The 27,582-nt window shown below is 38.1% G+C and overlaps 1 protein-coding gene across 1 annotated transcript in view; it reads left to right on the forward strand.

Moving 5' to 3' along the window:
* ELMO1 (engulfment and cell motility 1) overlaps nucleotides 1-27,582 on the forward strand; it is a 316,776-nt gene that overhangs the window by 114,233 nt on the left and 174,961 nt on the right. The window contains exons 10-14 of the mRNA XM_027665022.1: nucleotides 3,585-3,736; nucleotides 4,613-4,691; nucleotides 8,296-8,346; nucleotides 9,699-9,821; nucleotides 11,185-11,316. Of these exons, the coding sequence (XP_027520823.1) occupies nucleotides 3,585-3,736; nucleotides 4,613-4,691; nucleotides 8,296-8,346; nucleotides 9,699-9,821; nucleotides 11,185-11,316 (537 nt within the window). The remainder of the gene's footprint in view (nucleotides 1-3,584; nucleotides 3,737-4,612; nucleotides 4,692-8,295; nucleotides 8,347-9,698; nucleotides 9,822-11,184; nucleotides 11,317-27,582) is intronic.

The raw sequence follows: 27,582 nt of genomic DNA on the forward strand, positions 1-27,582 counted from the left end.
GTTGCCAGTTTCCTCATGGTGAGCATTCACGTGTGAATTGTTCGCCTGTTAATCACCCTCTGTGATTAACATTGTTGCTGTTACTGTTCTTTTTCTTATTTCCTTGCTGTTTCCTGTAAAATGTTCTTATCTCACCCCATGATGTTCAACTTTTATGTCTCCAATTCTCCTCTCCAGCCCACCTCAGTGGGAATGGGAAGGGGGAGTGAGCAAGTGGTGCATGGTTTGAGGTGTTTCAGTCAGGACATTACACTGGGGAATACCATTCCTAAATCATGACAAAAATACACTATACAAATTTGTTACCTGCATTTTTAGTTCCTACAAGAGGAGAAATAAAGTTTGTAGTATTGATTGAGATAGTTAAAAAAAACTCTCTTAAAATTATTTATATAATAGCTGTTTCATAAGTGTGTGATGCAGAGTCTTAGCAATGATGGATTTTTACTTTGCCTTCTAAAATATATTGTGCAGGAAAATGGGTTGGTGGCTGGGAAAGTATTTTTGTGTGTTGTAGCTGTCATTTGTTTTTTCTGTAGTCAAGTGCAACTCTAGTGCCTTACTTTAAAATTATATGCATCTCTTAAAATTTTACTATGCATTGGAACTTAACAGAGAACAAAACTTAGACAGATTTTTCTGTACATTTCCAACAACAAAATAGTCCAGGCAAATAACTAATGAACATACATAATGAAAATCAGATCTGTTTCCTTCACTGTTCTTTCCCTATGTGGTTTTTATTCCTGGCATGGTTTTTTGTTTTTATTATTATTATTTATTTTTAAATTTTTTTTAAACTTTTGAATACTCTCCTGTGCTTTAAGTGATGCTGAACCAGGAAGAGAACTCAGGAAGAGAACAGCAGTTGAGTTTGCTGTAAGTTTCTCATTTACCCTCAATTTACATATTTAGCTCCTATTTAATCAGATCATTGGAGTTGAATGTGTAAAGGAATTCTGAATCCTAAGTTCCCTTGAAATTGGTAGGAAGTTAAGCACCCGGACACTTCCTTTGTATGTGGCTATATATGTTCCAATAGGACTATGCAGTTATCAAGGTTACAGGTATTTTGGTGAAGAAATAGTTTTATTCTTAATGAGAGACACCTATATGACAGGATTATTTTTGAATGTTGAAAGCCCTCTCTGTGTGGAGTGGTCAATAAGCAGAAAACAGCAAATAGCACAAATTTGAACTCCTGTTCATTTCTGTCTCTTCTCAAGAAGGGCATCTTTTTTTCCTACATCCAGAACTTCAAGTGTAGTAATAGAATTTCTTTTTGATGTAATTTTACTCCCTCTGGAACTTGCATACCTTATTTTTCAAGGTAGACAAGCATATTATTTCTAGGCAGACTTCATGCTTCACCAAGGTGGTTATGAATATATATAGCTTGACATGAAAGTTACCCAGCAGATGTTTTGCATCTATGTTCAGTGTGATACGTCTTTTTTAAACACACAAGGCAACTTCATACCTTGGGTTAGTGTTTATGAGTAAAAGAGATTATGATGCAAGGTCAGAAGGATAAATAAGGCTAAGGCAACCTTGCTTAGACTGAGGTTCCAGTTATCTATACTGTTACATTTCTGCAGCACCTCATATGAATATGTTATATCCCAGTGAAGCGTTAACACTGACACTTGAAGGAGCTGCTGCACCAAGAATAATTCATATATGTCAGGGCTTCTAAAGAGGTGACAAAAGTCTGGCAAGTTGGAACACAGCCTGGACATATTGTATTCCTGCTGCACGATTGATTCGTGGATGGTGATAACTGAGGCATCTAGGGTGCTTTTGGTTTAATGTGTGAACAGTGCAGAGTTGCTCTGTGCATACACTGTCCCTACCGTAGGCCCTGTGAACATCTGGCAGCTCTGGCTGCAATGCATGAAAATACATCTGGATTACCATTAAGAGAGGTAGGGTAGTACAGTGCTTCTGAGATACAGCTTGTTACTCTAAACAGCACATTGTGCTTCATATCATAATGTAAATATTACTTGGGCTTAGGATTTGATGGCAGCAGATACTCGAAGTCCAGAGTAGGAAAAGGCTAGCTGAGTTGCTTCTTTCCTCCTGTTCTCCATGCATGCATAGGTTGGTTCTTACAGAAAATAAAGTCAGTGTATATTCTCTGAACTGAGCTACATTTGGGGTAGAATGTTCCTGTTGTGGTAACGCAAACTAAGTAGCAGGACAAACAGCAGTGCTGTAACTGATTAGGAGAAGAAAAATCTGTCCCTCTTTCCTTGTTGTCTCCAAAGTTGCAGAAAGGGTGTTTTGCTCCTTTAGTACTATTTAAAATGTCAAAAGTGCAAAACAACGAATGAACAAATGAATGAATGAATGAAGAGCACTCTACAGTAATAAAATGCCTAATGCCATCAGCATTGTCCATGTGTCAACATTTAACTGTGAATTTTACAAGATAGCTTTTCCAAGCATAGAGCATGTCTTTCTTTCTCCTAAAGGAAAACAATGCCTAGATCTGAGTAAGCATCCAGAATTGGAAACAGTAAAACCACATTAGTGGCTTGTAACATGAATACTGAACAGGCGTGTGCTCTGTGTTTTCTGGAAGAAATGTATCAAACTTGAGATAGGGCCGCTGTAGACTGTTATTTGGCTGTAAAGAGCAAATACCTGTGGTCATGCCACATTTCTTCTGTCTGTCTGTGCTTTCTTGGGTACCTTTCATCTTGACAGTGCTGGTATCAGTGCATTCAAAGAAAACCCAGGCAGTTCTTGCTTCCTGCATCAGTACAAGGCAGGTTTCTTCCCAGGAAGCCAGGTACATGGACTGGGCAGCATAACGGAAGAACACATGTTGCCACATCTTACTGCACAGCTGTGTTGGCTCTGCAGATGAGTGTGCAGCATGTCATTGCTACACTGCAAAATAGCAGAGGTCAGACCTGATTTTAATTAATGTACCATTTTTTTGTGGCAGCTTGCAGTAAAAGTGAAGGTTATTAATGCAAGGCTGGACTCTAGACAGAGTAATGAAACTGGTTGTCCTGATAAATGATCACCAACAGAGTTTTAATTTGTAACCTGGAAAGAGCTTTCAGCATTGTTGGTAACAGCAAGGGTCAAAAAAGGACATGTTTATCTAGAGTGTGATTTGCCTGAAAGCTAGATCTAAATTTCTCTTTTGAAACATTTGCCTTAAGCCTAGATATTTGTTTAGACAAAACTAACTGCACAGGTTTCTGCTTGAGAGAATGAGAGGTAGTCTCCTTGTCCTTTACAAAGTTTTCCACACAAAAAATATAATTGTTCTATTTCCTTAGTGTTGATTTACCACGTTCACAATGTAATGATAAAGTATACACTTCAGTGATATGAATATTGACATAAATCTATGGTGATTTGTGCCAGCTGAAGAACCTGTGCCAGTCTGTCCTTTGATGGTATATGCAGTGCCTGGTTGACTGTTTTCAGGTGTTCGCTGATACTTAGTATGTGGATAAGAGTACTCTTTTTCTAATGCCTTTCTGAGCCATGTCCACAGTTTTTTCTTATCTTCCCCTGTTTTCATGACAAGATGTAAATTCTCTAAATGGTTGTATTTGCAGATAGCAAGCTATGTGAACAAATTTGCCTCAGACATCTCTATCTTGCAACGATCTCTAGCAATCCTGGAATCGATGGTGCTCAATAGCCATGACCTGTACCAGAAGGTAGCACAGGAGATCACAATTGGGCAGCTAATCCCACATCTGCAGGGGTGAGTGTATTCAGTTGCCGCTTGATATGGTTGATTTTTATTTTTTTCCCCAAAATGAGCACAGCATTTGGAAAAAACAGTGGTATAAAGACTGACAACCTCTTTTATGATTCCTGTGTCTGCTACAAGTGACTGGATAACTGGTAACCAGCTTTCTGGAGTTTCTTGGTCATTAAGGGCTATTTTTGGGCATTTAAAAATTTTTTTTCAGTGGGTTGCATGTGAAGTTGGAAGTAGGGAATGAAGAGAAGAGCACCCTACAGTAATAAAATGCTTTTAATGCCATCAGCATGCAGATGGGGTTGTTTTGCTTGTCAACCTCTGGGAAGTGTATAAGACAAAAATTGCTCAACTTTTGCTGAAGGTGTATTTGAAAAGGGAGAGGCTTTTTCTTAGTAATATAAAGTGGTTAAATGGATGGAAACTGCCTCTTGTAGCATAGGGTAATGTACTGTGCATGGTATATAGTTAGGCTCATCTCCTAGCTGGAGCATTTTTAACTCCCCTGAAAAGCTTTTAATATCAGCAGGTTCATCTCCAGAATCCTTCAAGGGAAGATTCCTCTTCCTACCTCTAGATGTTGTGCATCTGGCAGAAGCTGATTGTTGGTCTCCTACTATGATCAGTGGAGGGTCAATGGCAGTTCGACAGGGTGGTTCATTCCACCTTCCTTGAATTCTGAGTCTCTCTCTGGTGCATCTTGTCTCTCTCAGTAATAGAGACAACCTGGTCACGACCAACTTTGATTACCTAACTTGCATGGTTAATGTGAAGTGCAAGCATTTCCTCCAATTCTACCTGCAGCTGGAGGATCAGTGTCTACAGTTCACGTGCATTCATGCTCTTCTCTCATGTTTATAACATTGTTCCAAACAGGACAGACCAAGAGATCCAGACATATACCATTGCGGTAATAAATGCACTCTTCCTTAAAGCACCAGATGACAAGAGGCAGGTAAGTTGTTGGGGTTTGTGTACTTATATATCTGTAGGAAAATAAGTGTTTCATATTCATACCTGCAATTGTCCAAGTCACGTTTTTCTTGCAGTTAATTTAGACTGAAACTTGATCAGTTATTTCACACTGGTATATCATTCATTTTAATGGAGCTACCTCCATCTTGCACCAATATTATTAGGGATTAAGCATTCTTCTATGCTTTTGTAGTTCCCTGTAACCTCATTTGAACTATGTTGACTGTGGCTGACTAGTATTTATTGTACTGAACTCTTTGCCAGCACAGCTTGTAAAACCAGGCTATTTTTTGGTAGAATGTTTTTCCCCCAGATTTTTTATTTAAAAGTATGTTTCTTTTGAAAACGGAAATATCTTGCCGTGTAAGCATTTCGTGACACTTATAGTGTGCTATTTTAAGTTAGCTTTAGTGCCAGATATCAGAAGTCTCAAAAGGAAAGATTGCTAGTTGCTGTTAAATGAGGATGGAATGTGAAGTGTTATGAAATGGTGAAGTTTTATCCATGTTTGTAAAGTTGTTAGCCTGTGTCAAAACAGATTTAGTCATTTATTTATTTAACATTTCTGTCACCAGTGGAACAGCGATGATAATTCTTGTGGTGACATACTGTTACTGCCTAGAAAAAGTTCATTGAGAGTTGCTGATCAGTTCTGACGAGGACTTTCCTGAGATTTATTTACATTTTTAAATGCTGGAGCCTGCTTAAGCTAACATCAAAGCCCTTATGAGTTTTTTCTTTTTTTTTTTTCTTTAAAAATACTTTTAACATTGTGAAAGGGGAAAGTAAACCCATGGTTTAATTAGAAAAAAAAAAAAAAGGAAGGTGCTTCCCCTCCTCCTTTTTTCCCTTCTTTCTCCGGTACATCCTTCAGTGATTAAGGGAAGAAGACACCTCATAAACAAAAATGGGAGTAAAACCTTTCTTTCAGTTTTGGCATAAATCTATGATAGATGCTTGTAAGAAAACCAAATATTTTGCTTTTTACATTTGTGAATAGTTGCTGCTGCTTATGTTTCTGTGAAAAGTATGCTTTGGTCATATTTGAATTTAAGAGACCATGTCAGATGTAGATAAGACTTTAATATTAGTCAGTGGCCATGTGTACCTTGAATGACAGTACCACAGGGTGTTGCCAGCATTGCCAACTGTATTTTTGCCAACAGTGTAACCATATAGTGAGACTGGCAGTAAACCAGGCAGACTTCACCTGTAATACCTGCTGCTGTGACACAAAATTGTTAGTCACAGAGTTTATGATCATCAGAAGATAATGATGTGGTTTGGCTTGAAGGCTGATAGCTCTGACACTTGCAGAAAGTTTTCTTCAACCTTTAATGACTTATAATAAGTAGTCAGAATCTATTAGGGTTTTTTTTGTATCTGTCTTGTGATTAATTAGTAAATCATATAATGAAGAAGGTAGGTGTCCATTGGCTTCAAGATAGCATTACCTGATGGAGTTTACTGAATTCTGTCTTTCTAAGACAATGTACTGAAGTGACACAGTCTCACGTAATTATCTGATGATGGGCACTCAAAAGTTCACTACTCACCACTAATATGGTTACAAAAAAGAAACCACACCAAAACTCTTATGACTCCAAAAGCCTTGGCACCTCTCTGCTGCTGTCTTACAGGGACCGGCATGATGTGGATGACTGCACTGCAATTAAGGGAAAGATTTAAATTGGCACTGCTATATGAATTCTTTCCTGGTTTTTTTTTTTTTATTATTATTTTTTATTTTATTTTATTTTCCTCTTGCTCTTTCCATAATGCAAAAAGCCAAGAGGTCCAAGGTTGGGTTTTTTCCTTTTTTTTTAATGGAGACTCCCTGGTTGCTTTGCTTCTTCTGCCACTGTCAAGGACCAATAATCTAGAAAAACCTAGATTATTTAAAAAAAAAAAACAACAAAAGGCCTATTGAAAAGAGATGAGAGTTTGAGTACTGAAATGATACTATGTATGTTTGAAACACTTTTTTGGCAATTCTCTGTATTTTTGCAGAGACATGTTGCTATGGAAAATGAGGTGGCAAATGTTGTCAGATAATTCTTCTCATCTCTTAGTACAATACTTATATTAGAAGAGGCAGCTCATTAGCTGCTAATGACTATATAGCCTTTTTGGAGACAAAGTTGATTATGATGCAGTAATTGGTTTTGTGAATGCTTGTTGTTCATATCAGTTTTTAGTCCAGTGACAAAAAACAATATCTCAATAACAGCTTTTTAAATTACAGGTATAAGAAAGAAGTGACAATTTGATAATCCTCTCCAAAAAAATAAAATTAGAGAATTCCTCTTTTTTATTCTTTTTACCTTGAATGCAGAAAAGACTATCTCCTATTCTTTACCTGTTCATCTTTTGGCAGTGGATATATAGTTTGACAAAACCAGCCAGTCTGTTCCACGTAACACAAAGTATATTATGTGTCTGGCACTCCCCCTGCAGCCCAGTTGTGCATTTCCAAAAGAGATGGAACCATCTCTGTCATCCATTCCTTTGCTGTTACATGCAATTGAAACCTGCTTACCTTAAAATCTGAAGCTGATTTTCCCTTTTGTCCCTTCTTTCTTCTTTATCGTACCCGTGTTCTGTTGCAAGCACCCTTTGTCTGTTACAAAGAAAACAGTTCAACACCCATGACTGCCTCCCGTTTCACACCTTGAATTGTTTTCTTTTTGCAAGCAGGTTCTCACCCTAACACTTGCTTTATTTACACTGTTTCTACAGCCCTGTTTCAGCAATCCAGTTCTTTGTGTTTTTTATGTAACAACCTTAGTTTTCCAATTTTCTAGTCTCTTTTTTGTTATTTAAAAGTAACCAGTATGTACTCTATATTACTCTTCAGCTCTCACAAAGCTCAGCAGGATTTTTTTTTATTTGTTTCTCCTGAACATGAACAATTTTTTTTATATGGTGCTAACTGCACAGAATCACAGTGCATCCTAAGAGTTTCCTTAAGCATGTGTAAGCATTGATTTCAAACAGGGCTAGAAAGAGAAGTTAATTTAAAGCAAAATTCCAATTGTGGAACATGGACCAATGTCAACATTGCTACTAAAATACAGGGGAGAAGTATTCTTTGTTATAATGAAACAGTGCTGAGTTGTAGGCTGATTTATTGAGTGAAAGTTAGAGCACTTAACTTTTAAACAGCCAAAATATTATTTTAAATAAGCATGTTGTTTGACATCTTGTTTTAAAATCCTGGCTGACTTCCAGTCCATGCTTTCTTTTGAATTGTTTGTGGGGAAAGATTGTGCTTGAACAAGGGTGTAAATACTCCATTGAACTCACAGAGGTCTCTTCTGAAGTCTTTCACTGCTGGTTTTGAATCATCAAAGTCCTCAGCTTGTGTCATAATTTTAACTTTTTTTGCCCCTTTTCTCATAGTAGAGTAATCTGAGTTTATGATACCCCAAAAAAGGCATACAGTCATTTAGCTGATAAATAATGACTGTCATTTATAAATAACACTACAGAAACATAAGACCTTTGCAAGTCAGTGTATTCTTCTAGGTATGACACTAAAATACCTGCTCCTGGCTAATTTTTTTTTTTTTTTACTAAATCAGGAAATGGCAAATATTTTGGCACAAAAGCAGCTTCGTTCCATCATCTTAACCGTAAGTATTCAAAGTTACTGTTCACTAGAAGAGAGAGGTGACTCAAGGTTTGGTGTTCGTAGCTGTAGCATAGAAGATAACGGTTTGGTTGCTGAGTGGGTTCGAAACTGCTTTTTAGAAAAGTTCTTTTCCCCTTAAAATAAATTGTGGTTTCTTCATGAAAATATAATACTGAACATCTTGGTATTTTTTGGTTCTGTTGATTATTCTGTCTCGATATAAAGTTGCACACAATTTGTAATGGCTTGCACGAAAGAAGCATGAAGTAGAGTTAATGAATATAATATGGAAGACCGGCACCTGCTATCGTGGAAAATCAGAGGGATTTTGCCTTTGACCTTAGAGTAGATTACATCTTCAAGGGAACAAGGGAAGATGTGCTTTCTTGGTGTACAACAAACCAAACAACAAACAACCCCTCGCACCTTCTCATTCACTGTCACAATTTCAGTGATGTGTACAAACCCCGCAGAATTTATGTCAGAAGGAATGGTTTTACACTGTTTGAACTCGTAGGGAATTTATAATAATCACATGGATAATATTCTTAGGTGTTCACTTATTGTCATAAAATACTCCAGTGCCTTTTGGCAGACAGATTCCTTTGTTCTCTGGAACTGTACAATATCTGTTGATGTATCCATCTCCTACCTGATGACTCTTTCCTTAGGTACTTTGCTGTATTTAGTGGCCTGAGTCTGTTTCCCATTTAGAACAACATGGTGTTTTTGGCACACCAGGGATTTTTAAATTGTCCGTCAGTTTTGTGTTTGCCTTCTGAATGGGATAATTCTGCACCTATGAGGCATTGTATGCTAATATATTTCTAAGCAGTTTTCCTCATACCGAATGGAGTAGTCTAGTAGAGGCAGGATTGTGGTGTGATGTTGACTCCCTGTTGAGCCTTGTTAAATCACTGTATTCTCTGTCTGTCTTTGCAGCCTGAATACTTTTCTACTCAGACAGCTACTTTATTAAAAATGTTCTTAATATACTCTCTTTTTAAAAAAAAAATTAAAAATACAGAGCTCTAACGCTGTTGGTATGGAATTAATTTTTCTTTGAAGTGACTTCTCAGCACTGGTTTTTTTTAACGCCAATTCTCAGTATATGCACAGACCCTACCTAGTGTAAAGGCCTGTCCCTAAAAGTTGCTTATACAGTATGTAAATCAGTAGTGCTAGTCCTGGTTTGATTGTCTGTGGGGTTTTTTTGTGTTTTATTGTTGTTTTTTTTTCCTTTTCTGGAGCATATATACACTATTGCGTAGTGAGAAAAATGGAAATACCTGACTGTACCTGATGCACTTTTCTTATAAGATGATATTCACCAAAGTCTCTCTTTCTTTGCAGCATGTTATCAGGGCACAGAGGGCCATTAATAATGAAATGGCACACCAGCTTTATGTTTTGCAAGTACTTACCTTTAATCTTCTGGAAGACAGAATGATGACAAAAATGGATCCACAAGATCAGGTAAGCGTCTGGCATGATCTAGTCTTAGCAGGAAGCAGACAACTGTTCAGTGATGTACCTAAAGCTCTTTATGAAGAAAAAACACTTCTAGGAACACTTACATAAGTCATTAATTTTCCTCTCTCTGTGAAGCTGGGTTATGTTTTTTTGGTTGTGATAAGATGTACTGGCTATTGCAGTCATTGTGAAAAAGGAGAACAAAATGGCCAGGCCATTCTCCTTAGCACATAGTTCCATGAACTGAATTTTGTGTCTTCTTGAGCAGAAACTCTGAGCTCCAATCCAGCATTTGTTTCCTTTGTGTGCTTCTCAGAAACAACAGAGATGTATGGTCCTTCCTAAAAGTACTTCTGTAGAGCTAAATTGAATGTTTAAATGAAAACTATCTGACATGCTAGATTTGAAGTTTATTTTGTGTAACAACAAACCCTTTTTTTCATACTGGGAACCTGTATGGTAGTTGTTCATTAGTTTATTGCTTCTGTGTCCAAACACTGGCTTTAATATAGTTCACTGTGCAAAAAGAGACACTTAATCCTCTAAGAGATTCAAGAGATTTAAATATATGGTCAATGAGCCATATGGAAGATTTGGTTTGTTTGTTTATTTTTTGTGACCTTTTTTAGGCCCTGGACAAGGAGGAACCTGATTTCATTTTTAAGAGGAAGTTATGTTTAGACTTGCTGATAATTTGGAGAAGAGAAGGTGGGACAGCTAGATAGTTTTACCATAAGTAACATCATGCTGTAGGTTTTTATCCTTCCTGTTTCTTATGTTTGAGGCAGGGAAGTTTGACCCTTGGGAATGTACATGCAGTCAACTAGCACGTATCTCCTTAGAGAGTCACTAACACATTGTTATTAGTATTATGATAGGATGGTTATCACTGTCTTGAGACATTTGTAGCAATGTGTAAGTGTAGTAATTCCTCTCTTGCCAATATCTGTGGTAGCAAAAATGGACAGTTACAAAAAAGAATTCGAAGTGCTGAGTCATTTTGATTTCATCCGGAAAAGTATTTAAGTACCAGCTTCATTACCAGCGTAATTTGAAATTTGTGTAATCTCTTGGCTTCTGTGGTTAAAATTAAGTGTGTAGTTAGACTTTGATAACATGGGTCCTGCTTCTTAAAGTCAACACTTGGGTACCTTCATGTGAATCTCCTGAATGTGATGCCTTTTGAAAATGGGAACCACAAGGTCATTCTTACTGACCGTCTCTCCAAGTACAAAGTAGGGAACTTAGACACAGCAAGGTTGGGCATTGGAGGGAATACAGTGTTTTGAAACACCTTTTGTGGTATTATTTATTAAATTGAAAGTTAAGTTATTTAACCAAATTTTTTAACCTTGTTTTGACATAGGCTCAACGGGATATCATATTTGAACTCCGAAGAATTGCATTTGATGCAGAGTCTGAACCTAACAACAGTAGTGGCAGTATGGAGAAACGCAAGTCTATGTATACTCGAGACTATAAAAAACTTGGATTTATTGTGAGTATTTTTTTTTGATGGTCCACCGAAAGTGGGTGAGGACATCCATTTTAGTACGTGTTTTAATCAGTCACTTCTCTTACTTGGTCTGCTATTTCCTAAAAGGGAATAGCTTTCCTCCCATCCCCAGAAATCCCAATTTACAGCTTTAGCAGAAGCTAGGGTGCTGCAATGAGTGACTATAAACTCTTTAGAAAGGATAGGCAAGGAAGGAGAAGCAGTGGGATAGTCCTTTATGTTAGGGAATGTTTTGACTACCTAGATACTAATGATGGTGATGGAAGGGTTGAGTGTTTATGAGTCAGGACCAGGGGGAAGGCCAGCGAAGCAGATGTCATGCTGGGAGTCTGTTACAGACCACCAACCAGGATGAAGAGGCAGACAAAATATTCCATAAGCATCTGGAGGAGTCTTGGGATCTCTAATCCTTGTTCTCATGGGGGACTTCAAACTTACCAGCTGTCAGCTGGAAATATGATACAGTGGAGAGGAAATACTGTTAGGGGGTTCCTGAAGTGTATGGAAGATAACCGATACCAACTGTATGAGGTTAAAGAAGGTGAAGTGCTGGGTCTTGCAACCCCATGACACACTCCAGGCTTGGGGAAGAGTGTCTGGAAAGCTGCTCAGAGGAAAAGAACCCAGTGATGTTGGTCAACAGCTGGCTGAATACGAGCCAACCGTGTGCCAATGTGGCCAAGAAGGCCAGTGGCATCCTGGCTTGCATCAGAAACAGTGTGCCCAGTAGGACCAGGGCAGTGATCATCCCCCTGTGCTGGTGAGACCACACCTCAAATCTGTGTTTGGTTGAGGGCCCCTCACTGTAAGAAAGGTATTCTGGTGCCGGAGCAAGTCCAGAGAAGGGCAATGAAGCTGGTGAAGGATTTGGAGCACAAATCTGGTGAAAAGCGTCTAAGGGAGCTGTTGTTTAGCTTGGAGAAATGGAGACTCAGGAGACCTTATCTCTCTCCACAAGCACCTGAAGGGAAGTGGTGGCAGGGTGAGGGGTCAGTCTCTTCTCTCAAGTAACAAGCAACACGACAAGAGAGGTTCAGATTGGATATTACATAAAATTTCTTCACAGAAGGGCTTGTCAAACATTGGAAAAGGCTGCCCAGGGAAGTGCTTGAGTCACCAACCCTGAAGGTGTTTAAAAGACACGTATATATGGCACTTAGGGATGTGTTTTAGCGGTGATCATGGCACAGATGGACTTAATGATCTTAGAGGTCTTTTCCAACCTAAACAACTCTAATTCTAGTTGCAAGAAATAACTACCTGAGATTGAAGCATGTAGTTTTGAATGACGTCATAACTAAAATCTAACTTTTAATGATATCTTTGATGAACAAGCATTGCCTAATGGATCTATTTCAACCCTGTAAAGTCATCGTAGTCTGTTAATAATGATATGGATTGATGAACACAATAAATCTGAGATAGATCTCAGTGGTATTCACTTGTAGGGCCTTGTGTCTTGTTTGCTTGAAGTCCTTCCACCTGTGAATAGAGGATGCAGAATCTCTTACCCTGACTTGATCAGATGAATTGGAGTTCTGGTCTTTCCTGAAACTGTGTTGGGGAACAAAGCACAATCTGGCTAAACTGTTGCATACTATATATTGATGAATAATGTGTATTTCCCCCCTCTGGAAACAGAGCATGCATATGTACACTGCAGTCAGTATCTTGATTTATTGTTTGCTCTAGGTTAGTATGCAGTTTTCTTTCTCCTTGGGTAAAATGGTATGCTTCATAGCTTACGTGATTTGTTACTGTGCTGTTGGCCTAGCAAATGTACAGTGAATATAGTACAGTAGCCGCAGTTTTCAATGTTGTTGGTGCAAGCTGAAATTCACTGTGCAGTTCGAGTGCTCTGCTCAGCTCTGTGGTGTAGGGCTCGGTTCTCCCAAAACCACAAGGGAACTGGGTAGAGGCTTTCTGGGTTCTGGTAGTTGTTTTCATGACTGATGAGTAAGGAAAAATTCCTGCTGGATCAGTGCTGTTGTATCTGTAAGGAGTCATAAGTAAATAGATGGGAAGGGAAGATCTTGGCATTTTGGGGCTGTAAGCATCATCATAAAACTAGTGCTTTGAGAAGCTTTTGAAGTTCAGTGTGGGGATGTTTTTTTGTTATCTATTAATCTGTTCTCAGTTCCTATGTGATAGAAGACCATTGCTATCCCAGCTTCTGAGACTGTCAATTCCTATGGGGAGATAAGCAGAGGACTTTCTACCCTCAAGGCTAAAACTAAAAGAAAATGCAGGCCCTGCTTTAGAGACAGATGGGCTGGATATAGAGCCCCCAGCTTGGGGTAGATGAGAACAGAGGTGGGGGCCACTGTCATAGGAGAAGGAAAAGTAGCTGGTGGCAAAGAAGGAAATGGTGACAAACAGAGGGAATAATGGGGTATGCTGAAGTCATGGTGGAGTTGTACGTACAGAAATTGTGGCATATGGAAGAATCAAGGAGAGAAGTTTAAAACAATTGTTCTCTACTTCAGGCTGATCACTTTCAGATATCTGCTGCTCACTCTAGTTTTATGAGATACTGAAAACTCAGCTCCTCTGGAAATCTGATCTTGCTTTCTTAAAACTGGAGCTAGAAAACTGAGTGTATAACAGAATACCTAACAGAATTTGAACTGGTACTCACACACAGATATGAATTTCAATTCTATTTTTTCTGCTTCTTAACAAGGACTAAGTATCACTAGTTTTGAAGTCTGGTACTAGTTGTTCCAATGGTTTTGTTTATCTCACAGGACATATTTTGATTCTTCAGAGCTGAGATTATTCACAACAACATGTTTTAGTTGATAGGGTTGTTAGGAAAACACTTGGTGTGAATCAAAATGTGTTAGTCTTGTCTGAGTTTGCAGGAACTCTCTTGCGCTGCTTGTGCAGCAGCGACTCATTCATTATCTTCATTGCTCTCATTTGGGCTGTTCATTGGGAAGCCTACTGAAAACACTCTGGCAGTTGTCAAGGGTAACTGCAGCACTGTTTACTATTTAATTATGATAGCCTTTCACAAGGGGATAGGGAGCAAAGTTTAGGAGGGAATGGAACTGGGATTAAAACAGTGAAGAAGATGCGGGGAGGCATAATGGGAAATAAGAAGAAATATGTGAAAATAAGGTGTGAAAGGAACAACATAACAAGAATCCTAATGGGAGGTAGGTTATCCTACTGATAGTGTGATGAGGCAATGTACAAATAATAAAAATGTCAGTGGTGAACTGCAAGATGTGTTATTCTGCTCTTGTACAGAAGTTTTACCTTGAGCTAAGAGTCCAGGTGACACTGCTTGTACACTTTTTTCTGAGCTGAAGAGGAATATGACCATCATCACAGGGCTGGGGAAGGAAGCAGGATCTGTTGTGAAATCTGACTGGTTATCCCCAGCCTCTTGCATGGGCAGTGCTCTTACTGGACTCTTGGCTGCCTTCACCCCATCTACTTATTTTCATTAAAGTTTCCTCAGTGCTTTCATAAGTTGCAGGTAAAGGGTTGCATTAGCAAACTGATCTATAATCTGAGTAGCAGGAGGTTTCTCTTCCCCCTGTTTTGGCTGTGTGGCACAAGAAACCTGCCAAATAGGAGGCTGACTTTGAATGCTGTTTTCATTCCACTGGTACTGATGGTCAGGAAGCTAATTTCTTGAACTGATTAAACATTCATTCCAAAGGAGAGAGTAAAACCATGTCTAGCTATTAAGTTGTTCCTGAACTGCTTGTTCTCTTTCTCTATGGGAAATGCAAGAATCTTATTTATTTTTCTCAGCCACATCAAAAAGTCTTACCCCACTACAAATAAAATGTCCACAAGAGACAAAGTCCAGACATGGTTTCAGAAGTTTACAATTTGTAAAACTTTGTAGTTAAAGACCTACATTCAGTTTTAAAACAACCACAAGACCTCTCCAGATGGTTGTGATAAACTGTTTATTATGAGCAAAAAGAATTTCAGAGAAGACAGTCTTGAGGACATTTATTAAAATGCTAATAAATACAACTAAAATACCCAATTAGGAGATCTAAGATACGCTCCACCCTATTGAATTATTTATTATTTTCTGAGTCAATTGCAAATTAAATAGCCTGAATACTCTCCCTTGCATTCGAGTAAACTTAATTCCCATAATTGAGGTAGGTAAGTTACTAAAAATTGATAATGCTGTATATTTTCATCATAATTTTTTAAACATTGCTACTGTCATTGAGAAGTTGTAGCAAATGGATTTGTTTAGAGGCAACTGTGAACAAATTCTAAGAAGCTTAGGTGGCTTAAAATGTTGGAAACCCCCCCCCCCCAAAATTATCATCCTAGAACAGGTTTTCTGAAGTTTTTGGTGTGTAGAGCTTCTGGGGTTTTATTTGTTTGTTTTGTTTGAATTTTCTTTAATTAAATATAAGTGGTTAGTATAAATGCAAAAAACCAACATGGAAAGTGATTTCATAATTCTGCTGTGCCACATTGAAATTTATTAGTGTAGTAAAATGAAATGTGGTTTAATGAAGGATCTTTGAAATCAGTAAGGAACTGTCTGATAAAAAGTGACAATTAAAAGCAAAATAGAGAATAGTGGGGTGTTCTTCAAGAGGAAGGCATGGGCTTGACTTTCAAAATATTAGCAGTGGAGACATAAGGGAATGAACTTATGCAGATGAAATCTGATGAAACAAGTATGGGAAGCACTGATGAAAGAATTACCATGTTATTCACAAATTAGATGACCTTTTGGATAACAGAGAAAGAAATGTAATTTTTTTCAGTGATACAAAGAGACATGGTGTTCATTTAGGACCCCTGGCAAGAATTTCACCTTCAGGCAAGTATCTTGTCTGTAGCAAAAGATAAGAAAGATTGTACAACATAGCCACAAAAAAGTCAAATGTTAAGCTAGGATATATACGGAAAGATATTTTTAAAGCAGATAAACTGTTGAGGCCATTTTCTGCATATCTCAGACATCATCTAGAACACTATATAATTTCAGTAAACTATGCAGTGACTCCCAGAGTGACTGAATGTGAGATGTGTGCAGAGTGTGAGGCTTGTGCAGTGATAAGGGAGATGTCTTACAAGAGTTGATTTAGAAAGGTTGCCTTGTTTAGCCAATCAGGCTGAATGCTGTGGAAGTCTTAAGTGTAAAAGTACTGAGACAGAGGAAACTATATGTAAGCTAAAAGGCAGAGATGGTAATCCATTTATGGGAAAGATTTTTAGTTGGAACGATGGGGACAAAAGTTGCTACTAGTTTAAAGATGGAGCTCGATCCTTTATGAGAAAATTTGTATGTTTCACAGTGGTGCATCCAGGAAACAAACCCATGAATACTATATGAGAAAAACCCCAACAAACAAGGTTGCTTAGAGAAGTCTGAAAGGAGACATGAGTAATTAGATGGATGACTAGATGGATGACTTAAATAGCCACATAGCCTATTTGTTAGACATTGCAAAAACTTTCTAATATGAGGAGAAATGGCACCAGAATAGATAATTTGGAGAATTTGTCTTGTAGAGATCTCTGGAAAGAAACTTCAAAGATAGTTGAGAATAGCCAAAGCATGCCTTAGGCAGAATGTAAACCTGACTTGCTTTTGAGATTTCTTCCAGACTTGTACGTTTTTTTTCTTCTTCATGTCCCAGATAAGCAGCTACTTTGTTTTATCTTTTGATCATCTTCTTCAAAAATCCCTTGTGTTACAGTACAATATCCAAGCAACGCTCTGAAGATAAGAACTATTCAGGTTTCTCACGGGTTCTTCTGTGGTGCTTCTCATTGTCTCTTTGAATAGTTCATTATCTGAAGCCTAGGGATAGTGTTGCCCATTTAGAGATGAAGGGAATATTTTTCCCTTCTTGAATTTTCTGGCTAAAGGAATATGCTCTCAGGACTTTATTTTTTGGAACACTCACTGCCTTCCTCAGTGCATGGCTTTTGTTAGACCCGTACAAGTTACTGTCTGTAGAGCTGAGTGTATCAAATCAGGTATTTGGAAAACAAAGAGTGTAGAGTTAGTGACTGTCTTGTACGTCACCTGTCCTGCAGTCTCCCTTAAAGTCTCCTTGTCTTTAGGCATAGCTTTCTCACCAGGCCAGATCTGTTGCTGACTTAACCAATAGGTTTGACCTGAAGTTTAGGTTAACTCTGTTCCACCAGCAAATGGAAAGTAGCTGTTCAAGACACTACCTTTCCAAGCATGACCCATTTACGTGTCAGACTGTAGTGAGCCAGGGGATTTTCCTCCAGAGCAGGTGAAACTTAGTCATTCACTATATGGAATGGAGAGTCCTTAGATTGCTGTGGCCAAGAATAACTTAAGACAAAGACAGGAGCTGCCTGGATAACTACCCAGAATGATTTATTCCCTTTACATCCATTCTACTTCTTCCTGTATATTTTTTCCTGCAGCCATGTCAAATGGAAACCCTTCTCAGGCTGTCTTCTGTATGACATAATATTTGACAAATTAAATTGATTGTGTTCAGTAACCTCCTTCAGGTCTTGATATATTCTATTGAGTCTCTTTACTGTGGTATCTCGCTTTGCTTTCCAACTCCTTAGCTCCTATGGCTTTTCTCTCTCCATTTCTTTCCCTAGTCTTTGGTTTTCATTTCCCAGTCCCCTTGGGCTCTTTGTTCCATTTTGACCTCCATTTGGACCCACCTCTTTCCAGTATGTCTGATCACCAATCCCCATTACTTCATTCATTCAGTCTCTCTAAATTTCGTCTTTTTTCATTCTCACTCCCTCCTTGTGATGTGCTTCTCCTCTGGGTTTTCCCTTGTCTCCCTCTCTCCACCTCCTCCTCCTACTCTGTTTGTTCCTCCATCAGTATGAAACCTGCTCAGTCAGCTGGCTCTCATTTCCAGCCCTTGCACTGAAACTTGTCAGGACTTTCTAAAGACAATCAACAATTTGCATTTTTCCTGTGCTGTATTTTCAGTAATGGGTTGGCTAGTTTTAGCTACATGGTCCCAATACTAATATTTGCCTGAGTGTGAAAAATTTCAATTGCCTGATAAGTACTATCCAAGACATTAAAAACTGGGAACAGCATCTAGTAATGGGAAATGCTGGGCAATGGTAATAACAGTCAGCACTGCTAACCCCACCTCTAAATGATCTATAGACAAAATGCTTTCCCCTTCGTTTTTTTTTAACGTAATGTTGTGGGATTGTGACTTGAATAGTTCAAACATAAATTAATTTTTTTTTTTTTAAAGATATGATGTTACTTTTTGCTTATTATTCTGGGCTGTGAAATAATTGCATCCTAGTTTTGAAGAATTTAGCTTAAACTGCTGATTTATTGTAACCTGTAGCGATAAATTATTTGACCACAGATTTGAGTCACAGGTTTCCTGGGGATGGTGTGTGTGTATATTAAAAGAAAGTTCAGATTTGCACTGATAGAAAGACAGTAGATCAATACTTAGGTTGCTGTGTGATAATAATTCATCTTTTATTATTCACTGATGGAGAGTAAAGAGAGTGAAGTCATGCAGTGAAAGGGCAGTGCACAACTTGAGTAGTTTGCATGGTGTGGATTAGTGGTAGTCAATTAAGCAGTAGATTGATTAAAGCTTTAAAATGTTAAAATGGACCAAGACCAGGATGGGATTGGGATGCCAAGCCCTGCAGGAATATGAATAGTCCTTACATTCTGTGGAGTTACTAATGTAAGCTAGATCTCTGAAGCCTCTTTGTTCCAGCTGGTCATCTGGATTAATGGTAGCAGTCTGCAAACTAGGGAGGATAAAACTTTCCCAGGAGGGAGGGTGAGAGGGATATGGACAAAGCAGACCCCGTGTGATGCCTTTACTTAGCTATTCTTGTTGAAGACCTGAGGATGGTCATAATTTTTCTTCCTAAAAAATGAAGACCTGACTGTTTGAAGTCCTACAACATTATGAGTTGTAGGACTGGAAAAGCCCTGAACAGGAAGCTGAAGTTCTGTGATTTGAGACTGAAATCTGGAACTGGTAGTAAATGCTGAAAAACTCATCACAAAGGTCATGAATGGTCATTTTCAGCTGTTTGGTTCACAAATCCCTGTTGTTTCCTCCAACTGGTGATATTCTGCAGTGATGGTAGTTTTTATCCTTTGGGAAAGCTTTTCAATGGTAATAGAAGTATTGCTTTCTTACATTCAGATTCTCTTGTTGGCTTTGGCAGTAGCAGAGGAACATTTTTAGAATAATACTGTATATGTGCTAATCTAGATCTGATCCTTTTTAAATTTTAAATTGATAAGATTTAATAGTTGGCTTAATAGAAGAAAAGCATAGATGACAGATTGTCTGTACTACTGAAAGCTATTAGTAATTTTCTATCCTCCACTCTTTCTACTCCTACAACCCTCTCTTTCTCTATCTGCTATTTCAAAACTTGTGAAATCAGTTGTTGCTAGGGAAAAAAAAACAACTCAGAGAAGATTTTCTTTTGCTGAGCTATTCAGATATGCAGTAGCTGAGGCTGCTTTGCCTCAAAACAGAAGCAAGTGCCAGACCCCTCAGATCAGTTGCCCTATTTCTATGTGTAATGATGGCTCACTCTGAAGTAAAACACTTTGTCATTTACTAATGATAGGTAATAATTAAGCGCTACTCAGCACAGCAATACTCATGTCTTATAGCAGTCCACCAGAAAGGAGAATCTTCTTTTCACCTTTCATTGTAATACATGGTTTGTAGATTTGAGCATCTTTTTATTTAACAGATTTAAATTTGCAGATGGTGTGGCCAGGAAAAAAACAAAACATGCTCTGCCCTTTGCCACTGAAATTCCCTTTTGTTGGACCAGTGGGCCAAGACAGGAATATAGATAGGATTTCTCCTCTCGTTTTTACCTTTATGACCACTAGAGGTTACTCTTCTCCGTTGTTTGCGAGCATCATTCTCCATTGTGTCATTTCGTTTTGAAGCTGAAATTTTTCAGCACCTGTTTTAGAAAAAAGCCATTTCTGATTTATTCCTTGGGGTAAGTTTTGAAAGATGAAGGCTAATCATACATATTTGTTTCTAGTTATTATGAAAGAATGTATTTATATAGTGACTGTCACTTTCAGTAATTGATCATCTTTTAAGTAAAGAGACATAGTTAGTGGCAGATTTATATGACTTTTTTTGCTTTCATAAACACTTCTTTGGAAGTGTTTGAGACAAAACAGATCTTGAGGACCAGTTCTGTCATTTTGTTTTCAGAGAGCAACATTTATCTCTATAATCCTGTTGCTGTGTATAGGAATATCACAAGAACAAGATCTAATCACTGGGAATAACAGCCTAGGACCTTGAGTAATATTGGTCTTAAACCAATAAAAACATCTGAATGGATGTAAATGTTTGAAATACTTGTGTTTTTTATTGTGTGCACCAGAAGTGCAGCACCATATTGTACTAGAAGAGCAGCGAAGTTGAATTTTAGGAAAAGGTAGAAGTAAGATAACCATTAAAGCCTTAATTCATTCCTTTACTCTTTGTCCCATTTAAATACATGCATATGCAGTATTTCTTTTATCTACCTCTGCTTTTTTTCCTCCTTTACACTTTGCTCCTTATTTCTGTCATGATCCTTGTCTCTTGTTCAGCTCTAGGCTGATATTTGTAGTTTTCGTTCCCATCTGTCTTGTTTTCTGCCCTAACACTCTAGCACTTCTTCTTCTAAGCCTTTCTGCTCCCAAATGCTTGACTTTGACACTCAGGTCTCACTATTCTGTGAGCCCTTCTCTTTCCACTCCACTCCTGGTTTGTTTTTTTTCTCTAAGCTTGGAAGATGGGGCCTGGGAATGCTCAGGACAGGCAATATCTTCAGAAAAAAACCCGTGTGTGTTTCAAGGAGATTTGTTAAATTCAGTTAATCCTGAGCATTTCTAATTCAGTTAAATGTAGGCTATGTTCAAAAGGAATCTCAAAACTGACACAAGAACAAGTCTTAGAAGTTTTTCTTGTGTAGCATGAGTGGGCTGGGGTTTCTTGAAAAAACAGTTATGTAAAAATTGATTTAATAAGAGCAACGCAGAGCTTAAAAAAACATACCTAAAAATGATCAAATAGTTTGCTAAAGCTTGCTAAGGCTTTTGAACAGAAAGAGAAGGTTAGGCATTCTGTTCTAATAGTTAAAATAATGTAAAGTATCAGATACTAAAGTCTAAATGTGGAAAGTGTCAGACAACCTGAACTGCAAGTGGCACAACCAGATTTACCCTTAATTGAAACACTTTTTCAAGTTTCTGTTTGCTTTAGCCATCTTCCTTCCCTAATGTTTCTGTGAATATTGCTGCTTAATAGATCTCTAACAGAGCAACCACAAGGAGAGGTACTGAAAGCTGTATGAGAAGGTGAACAGAATAGGTGAAGTACAATAAAAGAAAAACAGAATGAAAGAAGAAGGACATATAAATGAACTGACAATTAAAATTTTCTGAAGCTATATGGAGATAATTCAGTCTGAAAAAAACCCAAAAACAAACAAAGCAAAAACCAAAACCCCAAACCAAGTCTCCATTTCACTTGTTGAAAAACAAAAGAAAGTTTTAATTTTATTAAATGACTATTTTAGACTATTTTGCTATGTGCAGCTCCATGTGGAAATCTCACAAAATGTTTTCTAAGAGAGTACTTGGATCTTGTCTTTACAGTAATACTGAATGTCTGATTGTTTTTCTTTACAATTCACCTGAAGATAGAAATACTTGACTTACCCTGTGTATATGGCTCAGTATTATTTGGAGTATAGCTGAACCTAATTTTAAAAGAAAGCTGGTAACTAATCTATAATATTGCACAGCAGAGGGCACTAGCATCGTACTAGATGTCGGTTGTTCACAGAAGTTTTTCAACAGCTTACTTGCATGGATACACAATCTTTTCAGCCTTAGAAATAGTAGAAATAACTGTTCTGGGCTGTAAATTCCCATTTGTCAGTTGAATGCCAGCAAATCTTTGATGTTTAGGCTAAATGATGCCTCTGTGGGTTACTTAATTTGGTTTTCATGATGTGGTTTGTGATACAATTCACTGTAAGTGGGGTTTCCTTTCTGGCACTTACTGGTGAGATATTTTATCCCTCCAAAATATTCCTGTGTCTGAGTGTTTTTCAGCCTTATGTAGGTTCTATGACAGGGATGCTTTCTTGCAGTCTGGATTTTTTTAGTTATTTTCCCCCACGCAGCCCCAAGAGTCTCTACAAATCTGCAAGAGATGAGATTTTTTAAATATAGTTATAGATCTAATCAGAAAACCTTACATTTGATCACCAACTCAGACTGTGTTCTGCAAAGGTGAGCAATAGCAGCAAAGTATCAGTATTCTTCCAAACCTGAGAGGCAGAAATACAAAAATCATTCAAGCTTGCTCTCACAGCCGTCCTGTCCTTGGTACTGTTAGGAGTCTGTAGGTGTGTAACCTACTGCATTCTTTCCTGTAAGCATAATTTCATAGCTTTAAGTTACTATTTGCCATAAACAAAGCATTCCATGGTTTCATGTCATGCTATGTATGTGGTGCCAGGCTGTGGGAAAAACAGGGCTGCGCTGGAAAAAGTGTTGTTGCACGTAGAATGAAGCGCTGCACGCTGAGGTTTGCAACTTAGCAAAGTTCGTGCTGAAACTCAACTCTCCACACTGACATTTAGATTTGCTGAGATGTTCAAGTCGATGTGTAGTGGTGGGAGATATCTCCTCTGGTATAACTTAGAGGAAGGTGGCCCCCAGGGTTAGCGTTTGATCTGCAAATCTCTTTGTTAAGCCCCTGTACCACTTTGAGCAGTGCAAGGAAGCGTGGGTAGGTGCCTGCTAGGCACAAGCAGGGAAACAGCCTGGCTGCCCTGCATATGAGTGGGGTGTAACCTCCTGAGGGAGAGAAGTGACCTCCTCTGGCCACAGGGGAGATGCTGTCATGTGACTCCAGATTGCAGTGTGGAATAAATACTCAAGAATGAAAAAAAAACAATTAGATGATCAAAACTGTAAATTTATTGGTAAATCCAAAGACAATGCATTTTTTTCTTTGTCACCAGACTGTAGTCTGCTGATCCTGAGTGCTAACAGAGGAATGCAAGAGAATTATTGCTCTTTGGAGGCGTGAGGTTTTAAATGGCTGGGAGAAAACCTGAGGAACTTTTTTTTATTAACCAAAATGGGTACATTGTAACCAGGAAAGTCAGACCTTGTGGCACGCGCAGTGGATGATACGTGTATGGTAGAGAACCTACTAATTTTATATAAACTTGGCACTGTTGATCTGAGTTGATAACTGTACAGAATGAGCTTCCTGGATCAGATGCATCTTTATAGTGACCAATAACAGAGGCTGGCAAATCCATATGTTAAAGCTGGGGTTCTTGTTTACCATGCAGCTACATGCGATTTCCCAGGTTTGTTTGTCAGGAGCTATGGGCATCTGACAACTTGATCATTGTTAAATTGGATCAACCAGCCTTTAACCATATGTAGCTGAATTCCTCTTAGCTGTAGTCCTTCCAGAGAAGAACAGATTTAAAAGAAAGAAAAAATAATCACATCTTGATGGGCCACCAAGCTTCTTTGACCTTTCAGTGTCACTTTAAGAATGAAGTTAAAACTAACCAGAATGAAATAACTGTGGTTGTATGTTGGTGAGTGTGAAGGAACTGACTCTGTGTAACATCAGTCCTTCTGTTTTGATTTTTTAATACTTTATTGGATGATTTTGTGCTTAGTATAAATATCCGTTGAAGGAATCATCCTTTAAATAATTTTCCTAATGAAGAAAATTGTTTTGCAAAGAGAGAAGAAAAGTTTTTTAAAATATTTTTATACCTCTCCAGTATTTTTAATTGTGAAATTGTAAAATAAAAATCTTAAACTCATTGTGATTTGAAAAAGTATGCTTCTCTTGAAGAAAATGCACATACAAATGGAAATGTACTAATTTAAAATTAGGTGCAATGGAACATTGAATTTATGGCATATTTTTTACATACTATGTGTTGTTTATCCAATTGTTTTCTTGTTTGCTGGTCCTTTACTATATGCATCCCAGTTATAAACTCGTGGGGGCAGGCAAGCTCCATAGATTTGAATGTAGCTGGGCTGAGTAGTTTGCTTCAAGTGTATCCTAACAGAAGAATTGTATTCTGACTCTGTCCCTTAGAGATGGATCTTGGACATCTTTCTCTGGATATTATGTACCCTGCATGCCTCAGAATTTGCATACAAAAAAATAAAATGAAGAAACAGCCCTCACAAAACTGATCAGCCATAATGACATCACTCCTCTTTTGTACTGCGAGCTTCATCTGTTTCACAAGGCTTGGCTTGGATAGCTGATTCCAGACAAACCCTTGCTTGATGATGGTAGTTTTGGGAAACTGTGTAAATTCAGCATTAATTACTGTGAATAGTTTTTTTAGCTTATGCAATTTTTCAGTGTATATATACATACATACATACATACATACTTACATGTCCATATTGCTCAGTTCCCCCTCCTCTCTGTAGTCAGCTTGTTACAGAGCCCCTATGTAGAATCACAGAATAGTAGTGATATGTCTTCTTTTAAAAATTCCTTAATTTTATAAAAATCTTCCTACATTTTTCTCTGGAGAAGTTGAAAACCCACCCGGAGGGGTTCCAGTGTCATCTGCTCTAGGTGACCTTGCCTTGGCAAGGGGGGGTTGTACTAGGTGATCTCCAGAGGTCCCTGCAGCTCCATCCTCTTTTGGACATCTATCTGGAGGAGACCGAAGGCAGAGCAGAACAATACCCAGACATGCAAAACATATCAGCATTTTGCAGAGTGAGTCACAAGAGCTCCACATTCCTTTAGAGGGAGGAAAAGAAAAATTGAAATTCCCTAATTAATAGATCCAATGATTTTTCTTTTTTTTTTTTTTTTAATTACCTCGCTATTGAGGACAGATGACGTTATTCTATGCAATGGGCACAGGATATTGTTGACTTATGATAGAAATATGGACTCACAGGTTTTAGGAGACATTTGTCCTGTCTCCAAACCTGTCCCTGACTTATACAAACCTTGGTTGTTTGTACTCAAACAGGGGGAAGATTTGACTGCAGAGATAGTAATTTTGTACATGGGTATGTCCATCCTGGGGTATTTAAAATATCATATATGTTGACAGTTCCTTTGCTGTAGATCAGTTTTCAACTTGTTCTCTGTGGTTACTAGAAGCTTAACTTGGTCACAAGGTAATAAACAAAGTGTCAGTGTGTGAACCACAGGCTCCAAAGTGGTAGCAGGCTTTTTCACCCTGTTCTGCAAGTCTGTATGCCCAGCCACAGATGACATTTCAGCTCTCTTTCCTGGAGCTCTGGGATGGAGTTTTCTGTTTTAAATTTGGACAGCTGCTCTATCTGGCTGCCAGGCAGCCAGTAGGTTCACATAGCTGATTCATTTTGAACTGGGGTTTTCTGAGACATGGGGCTGACTTCTCTGTACTCTTTATTTCAACTAAATGCAGCCTGAGCCTTTCCTTTTGCACATGACAGCTGTTTTAGCTAGCTTGCTTAAAAAGAAAAATGTGAAACCTTTTTATATAAGTATCTAAAAGGAGAGCAAGATCTATCCCAACTTACCTTTATGATATTTGGCATTGGCTTTAGGTTCCTTGCAAAGCTCACTCTTCTCAAAGCAACACAGATTGTAAGGATGCAGGGATGTCCTCAGCCACTGCAGTCATTGATATTAATGACATTCCAAGGGCAGTAAAATTCACTGCACAAATAAAGTGTCAGTCTTTTTGTTCTGTGGTTATGCCGTGCCTACCATAGTACATAAGCATCATATCCTTTACTGGAGATGATAGTTTTTACAGCAGGAAGGGTCTCATTCAGAATTTCATTCAAGTCTTCTGAGGGATGACATAAAGGAGAGGCAAATGCATCAATTAAGTGGGCTGCTTCACATGTGGGTTCCCTGTAGATACACATTCTCAGGAAAGTTCTAGTGATTATTTTTACCCTGATCTTAATTGATTGCTTATAATTTAAGTAATTTTTCTTTACAAGAAACCACAACTGAAAGTTGTTTAAATTAATGCACCTTAAATTACAGAAGCAAATGTTATGTCAAAATAGTTAAGTTTAGATAGACCTGCCTGGAGTGTAACTAAAACAATCAAAAATGTGCTCTCTCTGTAGTCTTATGCTTAGAAAAATCTGATTCAAGCAGCCCAAGTTTTGGCAGACTTGGTTTTGAACTTTTCTTTTTACTTAAAAAAAGGGTCTAGAAATATATTTTTTTTCTTGTTGATAGTCAATGCAACTCAAGTGTTATGCCCATATGCTAAAATATATATTTTTGCACACTCATTAGCTATTTTTTATCTTTTCCTTAAGTTTTATAAAAAAAGTCTGTTGAAGTGCTCTGAATTTCTCCTTAATTGTGGAGCCATTATGCCATTATGCTTAAATAATGAGTGGAAGTCACAGTGTACCTTCCTTCACTTGCATTAAGCTTACCTAAATTCAAAAAAAGCTTTTCACGCCAATATTAGACTTAGGAACACTAAGTCTAACTAATTGACACATCTGATAGGACTCACAGAAATAAAATTACTCAGGCAGATTTTGTTTCTGGCATGCATGACTTCTGTCTCGTTGCAAACATTTAATCTGCGTTTATTTGCAGTGTAGATGGATTAATTTCTTTGGCTTGCTCTTCCTGCTAGCATTGTTCACACTGTTTTCTCACATGACTGTCATCTTGCTAGCTTGATAATTCTCCTGCTGGGCAGGATGGGTATTCATGCCTTAGATCCTATACGTGTAGAGAAGGCAAGCTGCTTTAATGACACTGGTAAAATTAAACTAGTTGATCTTCTGCACATTCTGAAATCATAAAAAAGCCTATATTTATAACAGTAGCTCTTTTTAGGGTTGAGAATGCTCTATGCCAGTTTTTCCTGGTGCATTTCATGAGTGTTGTAGTTCAAACAATATGAAAATGTCTTGCTGGCCAGGATGTGGGTAATATATTCCAGCATGATTTTGTAAGAGCTGGAGTTATCTGAAAAGCTGTAGCCCTTGGTTGCTCTCCAGCAGCACTGGCTGCAGGGACACCTGCCTCATACGCTTTCTACTGGGCCTCTAGAAAGTCTCATGGGAAAGGTCCCTAGTTCCCTGCAGTGAAAACCATCTGGATTAATTCATGTCTCATCCAGCAGCAATCTAAAGTGGACTGACTTTGCCCAAAAGTGTAGGACAGGAAATCTGGCAGGATCTGGCTGTTAAATATCTGGAATAATAAT

Source organism: Corapipo altera, unplaced genomic scaffold (assembly GCF_003945725.1).
Source record: "Corapipo altera isolate COAL_440 unplaced genomic scaffold, ASM394572v1 89, whole genome shotgun sequence".
Classification (NCBI taxonomy): domain Eukaryota; kingdom Metazoa; phylum Chordata; class Aves; order Passeriformes; family Pipridae; genus Corapipo; species Corapipo altera.